This window comes from Eupeodes corollae, chromosome 3 (genome assembly GCF_945859685.1).
Source record: "Eupeodes corollae chromosome 3, idEupCoro1.1, whole genome shotgun sequence".
Lineage (NCBI taxonomy): Eukaryota > Metazoa > Arthropoda > Insecta > Diptera > Syrphidae > Eupeodes > Eupeodes corollae.
Window position 1 is genome coordinate 131,318,074 of NC_079149.1, and position 12,138 is coordinate 131,330,211.

Sequence of the window (12,138 nt, forward strand, 5' to 3'; positions counted from 1 at the left end):
CCTGACGTTCAAAATAATTTGCTTCACTTCAGATCCTGACGATGACGATGTGCACTTATTTATTTATTTTAAATTTTTGCTTTTTGAAAAACACTTATCAGTTAGTTTTCAGTGATGGATTCATTAATTTTTAATTTTCATTGAAGCAGAATAAATTCAGAAATGGTAACAGATTGAAAACATTATTAACAGAGTTTGGGAGGGAGGATATCCTTGAAGTCCTTGAATTCAATTAAATCAATTCAACAAATTAAAAATGAAAAATGGAACTTACCTATGACATAGGAATACCCGTCTAGAGTAAGGACACACTTTCGTGTTGTCCCACTACCAGACGGATATCTCAGCGATCTGGCAAATAATCCTTTCGGACACATCGAACTCTGTCCGGGACTATTCATGGTACTGCCAGTGCAACTGACTTGGCCATCGAAAGCGATGTTTTCACTGCTCATCATGGAACTATCACCCCCAGTACCGTCACCACTATTACCACCACCACCACCATCAACATCGCCATCACCATCACCATCGACAATGTCACTTATATCCGTTTGTATCGAAACATCATCGGTCCAAGAATCGACCGTTGCCGTACCGTCCACCTCCCAGTCCTCAACAACACGATTAATGTCTCGACGTTGTTGGCTTTCCGCTTGTCGAGCACACGAATTACCCGGATCCGATACACATTTATGCACAATGTCCTTGGGTCTTGATGCCACGAAATTGCACTGTAACGTTTGTGGTTTTTCTCTTTTCAGATTGTGATTGTTGTTGTTTGTTGGTCTGCGTTGGTGGTTTTCCACAGAATCTTCCATTTTATAAAATAAACTTTTAAGAAAAAATTAAAATAAAATGAAGATCTTAAATCCTAATCCTTTTGGAACACCGATACCGCTCTCTGAAATCTTCTTATTTGAAATTAAACTGAATTGCAGTTCAGCAACAGAAGGATATTACGTTTCATTGTTGGGTTCGGTGTTTTATATCCTTATTTCCGAATGAATGTTTTTTGTTTGTATCTCGAGACTGTTTAACCTTTTATTTCAATGGAATAGAAAATTTCAGACTCAATTTTATGGAGAAAAGAATATTTAAACCACAAAAGGACTTTATTTTCCGGGTTATTTACCAACTGTTTACACATTCAAATCGCATACAACTTTCGACACGCTTAAATTAACGATATACGAATATACGAATATTTGGAAAACGAACAGAACATCAATTTCTGAGAAAAAAAATTAAAGGGAGGTGGAATTTAAATTTGCGTGAAATTGTTGTTGTCGTAGGTTTTTCTTTGGTTAACGTTTTACCTGCCGTCGAATCCCTGAAGAACGCGTATCTCGAATTTATTTTTTGTATTTCTTTTTGTTATTTGAATATTATTTCAGTATAATGTCTTCGCATTGATCTTTACAATAAAAATAAAATTGAAATAATACAAAAAAAATGTTAAAGAAACCATAAGAAAACTCGATTAAAGTTGCTTTGCCTTTGAAGGTTTGAGAAAAGAAGAATATTCTACTTTCAATCGATGGTACCAACATATGTATATGTGTGTTTTATTGATATGAATTTTAATATGAAATGAGAGTTATAAAAATTCAATTCTTTTAACATAAACCCCAGATGAGTATTGTTGAAAGATATGTTTGCTTTGATATGCAAGAGAAAGAGATAATAAATAAGAAAATATTCGACAGAAAAAATATTACACATACGCCATAGTGAACGTGAGAAAATTGGATTCGTATTTTTATAATGTGTCAGTGTTATGTAAATTATGACATATGTATATATAGATATGAAGAAAAAAGAATTGTTGGTAAATCTTTTATATATTGACAAATTAAGTGCGTGTTTTTGAGGTAAGAGACATAAGATGAAGGTACTTATATGGATTCAGGGCTCAGAAAAGAAAATATATTTTAGAATAGGGACATTTTAGGAGAAATAATAGAAAATAATTTAAAAAAGGTTTAAGGTGATTTATTTAATATTTTTTTTAGTACTGTTAGTTGTTCGATAAATTAAATGAAGGACTTCATGGCTTGGATTTGTATAAACCAAACAAATAAAAATATTGAAACCATTGCTTTGCAATGGAATTTTTTCTATTTTTGGAAAAACAAATCAATTTTTATTTAAATGTTTCATACTTCTTAGATTGAGTTTTATATTTTTTATACAAAATTCTTTTTTTAAGGCTCAAGGAATGTTGAGCAATTTTAAAGTGAATGAATTTAAATTTGAAAGTATTAAAGGAATCCAAGGAATAAATTATTTTTACATCTTATGATAAAAATTTAAGAATTTACATAATAAGTTTAAGTAATGTTGTTTCTTAAACAATAATTCTTTTACTAAAATAGTTTATTTCAGGCAAACTTTAATGTTTTTCATGTGTTAATAGGTTATTCTCAAATTAGTAAAACATTTAAAATAGGTATTAGAGTTGTAAAGACAAGTAAAATTCAATTAAATAAAACTTGTAAGCTAAGACTTGCGGTTTGGCTTTGGCTTCTAAAATTAAAGTTTAAAATTATATCTCGAAGCCAATTGACTAAGCCATTTTCATAGCAGTCTTTTTGACTTTTGAAATTCATTCAAATGACACAGTCAATAATTTATTTGAATGCAGTGTTTTGAATTTGTAAAGTCAGAAAATTATTTTAAAGCAGGCTTTTGACTTTAACTAATTGCTTTCACATTTACAATTTGCTATTGGTGATTCTATCATGAATTGAAGTCTTTGATAAATACCTGCTTATACAACTTTCTATTACAAAAGGATTTGGTGACAGTTTTTTTTCGATATTCCCAAAAGTTTCCGGTCACTATGGAATATGTGATAAAGTTCAGGAACATAAAATTTCTAACGTCAAATTAATTTATGTCAAAAGATTGTATTCAAATGACTTTTTGATTTTTGAAAATTGAGTCATATTTAAATCGACATTCAAATGGCTTTTAAAAGTAAAAGAGAGCGGTGTCGAAATGACTTAATCAATTGACTACTTAAGTTAACTTCAAGTCATGACTTTCAAAAATGATCTTTAAATTGTACGCTAAAAGTAAAAGCTATTTTGAAAGTCAAAAGACTTTAAAAATGAGTCAAAATCATGACTTATCATAAGTCACTAAAAAACTTTAGTTATAACAACTTTGCTGAGTAGAAATAAAATTTAACTTGCGTGAAGAATTTATTTTTGGCTATTTTAAAGGTGTGTTAAAAAAACACAATTTTGATCTTCATTGGGAACTCCTTACTTAGACACTTTTTTACAATTTGGAATACGGAATTCTGTGTAAAAAATAAAAAAACTTATTTGACAGAAATAAAATTTTTTTTTCAGCACTTTTTTTTTAAGTTATTTGTTGCAGTTTTTTTACTAAATTTTCACAATTTTCTAAGCAAATGGTTTTGAAGCACAAGAATGTAGTCATTCTTAATAACCATTTAAATGTCAATTATTATTTTAAAGGTTATTTAAATCAGAATTTGAATAGAAATAATTGTAAACTGTAGAATTTTTGAAAAGGTAGTCAGATCTTAAAAACAGGGTTACATAGGACTTGAATCAGCTCCCTAAACATATTTCCATAAATAGAAAATAGGTTTGTAGGTTGCTATTTCTTTTTTATCAGCGTATTTTAAGTAAGAAACCAAGACCAATTAATTGTAAGTAAGTTTTTCAAGAATCTTTTTTCACAGTTAAATTTCAGAAGTACTTATGTATATGATCTTCCTCCAATGATCTAATTATATCAATTTTTGTTAATTTGAGTTCTTTCGAAAGTTTCTTCGAGTATTGTAGAATCGGTTTTTAATTTGAATTTTAAATTCAAAATGTTCTACATATGAAATATTTGCATACATAGGTTGGATATGTTACACGTAAATTGATTTTAGTGAGTACTTAAGTATTGATAACCCAAAATACTTCCTTCAGAACGGATTTTGTCAGAAAGAAGACGCTTTCTTAATTCGAAATAATTAAATAGGATATCTAGAATCCGTTATGAAACCAGAAAAAGAAACGCTTTGAATAAGAGGTTGAAAATGGTTAAGCCCACTCAATACGTTTTAACTTGTAACTTTTTGAAAATTCTTCTTTTTTAAATTTGCTGAAAATTAATTTTCTTTTTCCAGATTTTTTAAAAACTGGAATGACCTTAGTTTTTGGGTCAAAATTCAAGGCACTTTTATCTACCGTATAAGTGTCAATTATTTATTTATTTATGCTGTACAAATTTATAAGGAAAAATTTTAAAACGTAGAATTTTAGAATTTCTATCAGCACCTTCGAAATATTTATGTATGGTTAAAGAACATATTGAGCGTCTAATGGTTTTTTTAAAGTGAGTTTATTAATTTTGAATTTGTTTAGCAATAAAATATTGGTTCTTTTTAAGACAAACAAACACGTTGTTAATATAAAATATTGACGAGACAATCCGTTTGAGAAAAAGAGAGTTTTTTTTTAATTGTTATTTTGTTATATTGTTATTACGTCAGTTTGGTAAAATCTTTTTATAAAGGGTCTTAAACTTTGTCAATTGGTAGAAGTAGTAAAAAACAATATAAGCACCAAAAATTATTTAAATACTTTTGGGAAAAATCTATTTTACAAACTGTAGCTCTCGTTTTTTGAAAAAAAGGTATTGGCAATAAATGGGGTTTAGAACCCAGAATCACGCATTGGCTATACACATCGGTAATAAGACCGATTTTACGTACGGTGTGGCAGTATGGTGGACTGCTTTAGAGAAAGGTATAAACAGCGATAAGCTAAATAAAGTCCAACGTTCAGCTTGCTTCTGCATAAGCGGATCGCTTCGCACGACCCCGTCTGCGGCACTGGACACCTTGCTCTACCTTACACCTCTTGACATATTTAGCAAACAAATAGCTGCAAGCTCTGCTATTTGCCTCAATGCTTCGTCGCAGTGTATTAATAACAACATTGGCCACTCCGTAATTCTAAAGTACTTAGAATAAATTCCAAAGCACACAGACTACACCATCCCCCAACTACAATTCTACAGAAACTTCCAGATTTCTATACCTACCAGATCTTTTTCGGAGGATAGGACATTCTCGGAGGATGAGTCAATCCATTTTTAATCAGATGGGTAAAAACAAAAGAAGGAGTTCGTGGAGGTGTGTACTCTGAACGACTGAAATTAAGTCTCTCATTCCGCCTTCCCAATCATTGTAGCGTGTTCCAAGCGGAACTTTTGGCAATAAAAGAAGTTTTGTCTTGGCTCAAAGAAAACGTGATATCAACATCTGATATCCGTATTTTCTCTGACAGCCAGGCCGCTATCAAATCACTGGACTCTGTCTCTACAAACTCTATAACAGTCCATAACTGTCGATAATCTCTAATGGAGATGGCGTAATAGTTTAATATTCACCATTGCTGGGTGACGGGCCATAGAGACATTCCAGGTAACTGTAAGGCAGATGAACTAGCCAGGAACGGTACAGTACAGCCCATCTGGCCAACACTGGGTTTAAAACGTTCAAGGTGCTTGCTCTCTCTAAGCAGATCGCATATAAGCTCGATAATAGGTGTCATAACCGGACGCTGTCTAATAGGAAAGCACGCCACGAGACTAGGCGTATTCTCAAGTGACTTTTGGGACGAGGAAGAGGAAGAAACGATTCTTCATCTTCCCTGCACATGCCCTGCTCTAGCTAAAAAACGCAGGAATTACCTAGGAGAATGCTTTTTTAACGATCTAAGCGATCTAAGTCATATCGGTATAATCAGCCTTGTTTTTTTTTAGGTTACAAAGGTTAGGTTACAAAAACCGTCAATTGGATTTTTCTCAAAATTTTACCACATGTTAAAAACGTTATTTTTCCCCTTTCCTTTCTGTCCTTTCTGCATTATTATCTGTACAACAAAATTTATTCGAAGTCAATATCTCTCTGGTTCTTGAATTATGGACGACGAAAAAAACGTACGAACGTACGTAAACACGCACGCACAGACATCTTTCTAAAAATCTTTTATTTCGACTCTAGGGAACTTGAGACGTCGAGAAATGTCAAAATTTTCAATTTGACAAATCGGACCCATTACAATAACTTCCTATGGGAAATGAACAAAGAAGAAAGTCTTGAAAATTAAATTTTTTTTACAGCACTGAAACTTTGTAAGCATTATTTACTAAATTCTACACAACAAAATTTGGAAAAAACCATCATTTCGAAAGATTATTTTAAAAAAACAGAGTTTTGTCAAAATGAGTCAGAATTCGAACCAAAACTAAACATATTGACTTTATAGAAGTCAAAAATCTGAAAAATAGTTTGTCATAAAACTTGGTAAAAATGAGATCGAAATTTAACCAAAAATGGTGGATCCCTTCTGTCGAAAAACCAAAACATTTTTTGAATTTTGTAAGAGGATTAATATTTATCCAGTGAGGGATCATAGAGCGCCGTAATCGATCATCCTACAGCTGTAATCAGATAGAACAAGATAATTTTTCAAATTTATTTGTCAATTATAATTTGTATTTATATTAACTCCATGATATAAATAGTTATTTAACAATAATAGCATGAGCAAAAAACATACAAGGACATCATGTCTGCTTGGAACAGTTATGACTTTCATTTAACAGTCTCCGAAGACGAAAAACTATAATAATTTAAGTTAATTTTCTTTTCTCGATTCCAGATATTCTGAAATTTTGGCAAACAAATTTCTACTTTTTAAATAATACAAAAATCCAGAATTTTAAATGACGATTTTTCTAGCGTTTTTCTTAAAAAACAGCTTAATTTTGTGTGGTACCAAGATATTTAAAAACTATTTGAAAAGTCACTAGAAGAAAACAAGCTTTTTTCATCCTGTTTATAAGGAAGACAAATTGTGTTCAAGAAGTAAAGTCCAGTTTTTATTCATATCATTTTTAATATTCTTCTAATTCAATGCTAATTTATTTAACTCTTGTTTATTTAAATCATCATTTAATCAACTTGTAATCTTTATAATAGAAACATGAACTGGCCAAAAGTGCACTCTGCTTGGTAACACGACTTAACATTTCGTGAGCCTTCACATGTTTTATTGCGTGGGTTACCTATACACGCCACTTCATTCAATGGGCTTTATTTTTATCCCACAAACCAAGTATGCACTCTTCCCCTCTTCAAGACCTCTGTTTGCTGTTTTCTAGAAGCCTTCCAAAATCAAAAGCCACACAAAAAGACAAAGATGAAAAATGTGTGTCATTCCAATACCTCAGAGGCATCACTCATATCGGATCGGATCAGATCACACCTTAAAAATGCTGCAATTGCATTCTGCTGCACGCCATCGCCATTGCCTCGCCATCGCATCTTGCTTAAAGCTTGTTTACACACCATTCACCCCATGTAGCCGTCAGATTCCAAAATTCCTTTGACCGGCTGCTGCTGCTATACATCATCATAGAGCCCAAGTCAGACTTACATAATGTCATATAGCCATATATGATGTGATGTAGCATTGCACCGGGTGTCTATAGTGTCTACCATTCCAAAAGACCAAAGACCTGAGCACCAAAGACCGATTCAAATCTATCTCTCTGGAGAGAATTATTAACACAAAACACCGCATGGCATAGATTCCATATTTTTCTTGAATCCCCATAAAGTCTTAGATGGCAATTCATTTAACACCACACAAAACAGTTCAGTCATTTTCAAAACGAAGAAACGAACGAACAAACATACCACGCATGAGTTTCATATGATATATGACTGACAGAAGAAGTGACAGTTGTATACCAAAGTTGATCAAATTATAGCCAAAGACAAAATCAATCCCATCGCTCGATTGACTATGAAAAACATGGACGTCACGTGTTTTATTGGTGTTTTGTTGCAATTTTTTGTTAGTTTTATGCCTGCATCTAAAATAATTCATAATTCAATCAAAGTGACGACTTTTAAAACATGAAAAATACTCGTATAATTGATTACTGTCCAAATGTCTAACGACTAGCGGCCATATTTGTATCGTTTGAATAAATTTAAAAAAACGTTTCTTTTTTCGTTGATATCGATTTATTTGATGTTTTTGTTGTCATTTTTTGAATTTTTTAATCGTGAATTACTTAGCGAGAATTTTATCGAATTGCGTATTTATGAATAATTTAAAAATCACAAATTTAATACTTGGTGTTGAAGTTTTTTTGTTTGCTAAATTAGACCAACAAACCTTCAAAAGTTGAAAAAAGGTGTTAATTGGATTTCTGGGAAAAAAGGCGTTAAATAGTTTTATTAACTTTTCAAATAACTAAAATATTATTGCCCTTCTAATTGCTTTTAAATTAGTATCAATAACAACAACAACAAAAAAAACAACAATTTAAAAAATAAAAAATAGTACAAATATTCATTAAACTGAATTTTAAATTAGATCAACGAGTCAAGTTAACTAGACAGGCAGCCCGCAGCGTAACGCCATAGCGTCCATATATCATTTACAATAATACCCCCCATGTCGCGTCGTAGTCGCGTCGTGATTATACATAACCTAGCCATATTATATTTTTCTGATTAATATTTTATTTTGATAGAGAATTATTTTATTATTTTATTATTGTGGGAGGCACAAGCCATGCCATGTCTATAGACCATAGGTATCTCCTGGTTAGAGCTTGTATTTAATTTAAATAAATTAATCCGAAAAAAAACTGGTAAACGAATTTTACGAATAGTATGCTTTAGGGGATTTTAGAGAATTTTTTGTTGTTGTTGTTTATTGAGAGCAAGCAATAAAAAAAGTGAATTTAATTAAATTTTATATTGAAAGAGAGATTGTGATTTTTTTTTGAACAAGTTTGATAAGTGTGGTTTGGGGAATTGGAAAAAGCATTGGAATTTTTTCAACTGCTTTAAACAAAAATTTGTTAAATTGCATTTTGGAAATAATTTGGAATTAGAATTTGTAGAATTTGCATTAACAGTCGAATCCGCTTCTAGGAATTGTATTATATTCAGCAAATCATTGACATAGTTTGGTCTTGAGGTTGAAAAATTCCACTACAACAAATATATGGCCAAATCGAAGACCAATAATTATTATTGGTACACCTTATTTCAATTGGAGCTTAGGTGAGGCCACAACGGGCAATTTAAGTATGTAAAGAAACAGTTTCTGTTGACAAATACTACCCCATATCTCCTGCGACTTCTTCCAATATGTTTGCATTTGTTTTCAAAACAATACCGTTCCATAAGTCTATAATCGTCTGTTGACAGAGAAATTGATCGTCATGGAGGTTAATTTGTAAACTAGGGTATACACTTGAAACGGTTTTTAACCGCCCATCTCCTATTTTTAATAAATTGTCAGCATTGTTATTAATAATATTATGAAATACGCCCACTGATAGACAACGATAACAGATTCAAAAGTGGTTGGCACCTAATGATATGCTACTAATTAGTGTTCCAAAAATAAGTTTTAAAGGCTCTGCGGATCTGCTCAAAATAGCTAAGAATTAAGTATCCTACTGCAATAAAAAGTAACTTAGAACACTCTCTAGATTCGTAACTGCCTTTATTAAAAAAATTCATATCAACATATTGCTTCGATGCGAAGTGAAGGACGGACAAACAAGCAAACAAACAAACCAACTGACTTTTTTATTTATAATGTTCAAATCAAATCAAATGGCGTGGCGCAACAGTCCGTTGTGAACCAGGGCCTAGTGACTTACAACTCTCAACCATTCCTGTGTGCGCGTACTGTTGTCAGGAATGGAAGGGACCTACAATTTAAGGCCGAATCCGAACGGCTAGTTTTGAGAAACCACTTTTTCATGACAAGAATTACTCTTGAAGGATTTGTCAAATCCTCGCAAGAGGCAGTACCCGCGAAAATTATTTTTTTTTTAAATTAAGGTGGCACAGGCAGGGATTGAACCCTAGACCCCTTGCATGACAGTCCAACGCACTAACCATCATGCCACGGGTACTTCCCGTTATAATGTTAATATACATTAAATTAGATGAATGTTTCGAGACCTTTAAATTGCCCAGCTTGGATGAGGTTCTCGACAATTACTGCTTTTAATCTGTTTAATTTATAATTTTAACATGAGCTAATTAATTTTATTTTAAAATATAGTTTTATATTTTATATGTTCCATATGTTAAGAAATTAGTCTGAGAGCAAAAAACGGTGGCAATTTTTTTTCTTTGATTTTCGTACTCTTATAGTATTTGTAAAAGCTCTAGAAGCTTACTATCACTTTAACATTTGACGGAACTGGTGTCGATTTATCTTGCTTAAAACTTTGTCTTTTTTTTAGATTTTTAATTTTTTGTACAAAAACTGTCAATTCGATTTTTTTTCAAAATTGGACTGAATGTTAACAACAATATTTTTTGAAAGATAAAAGTAGTTTAAAGCCAATATCTACAATTTTAAAAAAAATATTTGAGTCGAAAATCAATTTTGACCAACTTTTACTAATTTTGTTTAGGTTTTTATTTTTTGTAATATATTAAGAATAAAATGGGACCTAGATCCGATCCTTAGGGAACCCCAGTAGCAATCTCTTACTGTAACTCTTTGTCTTCTACCCTTAAGATTTGAACAAAACCATTTGATAATAAATCCTCTAATACCAAGTTTTTTAAGTTTAATTAGTAACAGATCATGATCCTCAGTATCAAATGCCTTGGTTATAAATATAAAGATAGCAGCTGTGACTTTTCTGCTGTTAAGACTGGCATAGATCTGGCTGCAAATTTAAGAAGTGGGTCTTCTGTTGATCTGCCCGATCTGAGCCCAAAACTGATTGCTACTAAAAAAGTTAATTTTATGCAAATACGATACATTCATCTCTTTTTCAAAAATTTAAAAAAACAGGAAGGAGAGATATTGGCCTATAACTATTAAGAATTTTAGAATCACTTTTCTTAAAAATTGGTATAACCTTAGCCATTTTTAAGCTGTTTGTAAAATTCCACTATAAGAACAATTATGAAATATATAAGCCAATACATCAACGGCATTAAATGCGATACTTTTCAAAAAAAAAATTAGAAAAACTGTTTTGCTCATAAGAATCGATAGGCTGAAATAAAAAGCTATGTTGAGACCCATTTTCTTTATTAAAACAATGTCTTGAACACAAACTTCCGGATAAGGTTGTAAGACCAGCAGTCTTAAGCGTATCGAGGGAAAAGCCTGTGAAAAAATTGTTAAATATGTTAGACAAATCTAAAGAAGGGTGAATATATGGGTCCATATAGTTAAAAATAATGGATGAATCAAAAGAAACATTAATTGAGTTTCATTAATGATGCCCCACTCGTTTTTGAGATTTCCTCTAGCTATTTAAATTTTTTGAGAATAGTAGTATTTTTTACACAATCTTATCTGAGCGGCAACTTCCTTTGATTACTCTTAAGAGTGCAACTTTATCTTTCTGTGTATTTTACCTAATATATTATCTGACAGCCAAGGTTTCAATTTATGCAGTCTACGAACTTTTTCTGTATTTGATTTAAGGCATATTTAACATGATCATCCAGAACCTTAGAAAACAATCCAAATACAAGAGTTGGATCATTTTGTCCGTAAATTTCGGGCCCATTTTCATGAAGTAATCGATTGATCAGTTATTTATTTTAATGTCTGATATAGAAATCGTCATAGCAAAAACTGATTTTCTATCTAAACGAGCAAAGATATGACATAAACAAGTTTTTGAAGTTTCCGTTAATCTTGTAGGTTCATTAATGCATGAAACTAAGGAATAAGCCGACATTAAAGGAAGATAATTATCAGTAACTGAATTCTGAGTTAAAATGTCAATATTCATATGGCCAAAGATCAAAACATTACTACAAGATTCGTCTCTCAATAAATAAGAAAGCTGTTTCACAAAAACATCCTAACTTCCATCATGAAGTCTATTGATACACGTAAAGACAATTTTTTGAGCATTTACAGTGATTATTTGATAAACATCATACAAAGTTCCAAAATATTCGACTGGTTTGATTTTGTAATTTTTCCATACGTTTGCAAACTAAAGTTGGCAACTCACCCATCATCAAGACAAAATAAATAACTGACCTTTAACTTTAGCCGTTTATTAAAATAA

At 31.5% G+C, this 12,138-nt stretch overlaps 1 protein-coding gene across 7 annotated transcripts in view; it reads right to left on the reverse strand.

Annotated features, from left to right (window-relative positions):
• The window catches only part of LOC129948825 (dual specificity calcium/calmodulin-dependent 3',5'-cyclic nucleotide phosphodiesterase 1), a 501,195-nt gene that overhangs the window by 223,177 nt on the left and 265,880 nt on the right, over positions 1 to 12,138 (reverse strand). For 4 of the 7 annotated variants that reach the window (XM_056059900.1, XM_056059903.1, XM_056059904.1 and 1 more), the window contains exon 2: positions 275 to 1,417. The exons of the other annotated variants lie outside the window; for them this stretch is intronic. In XM_056059900.1, the coding sequence (XP_055915875.1) occupies positions 275 to 821 (547 nt within the window). In that variant the 5' untranslated portion in view covers positions 822 to 1,417. The remainder of the gene's footprint in view (positions 1 to 274; positions 1,418 to 12,138) is intronic. 7 annotated transcript variants of the gene reach the window in all.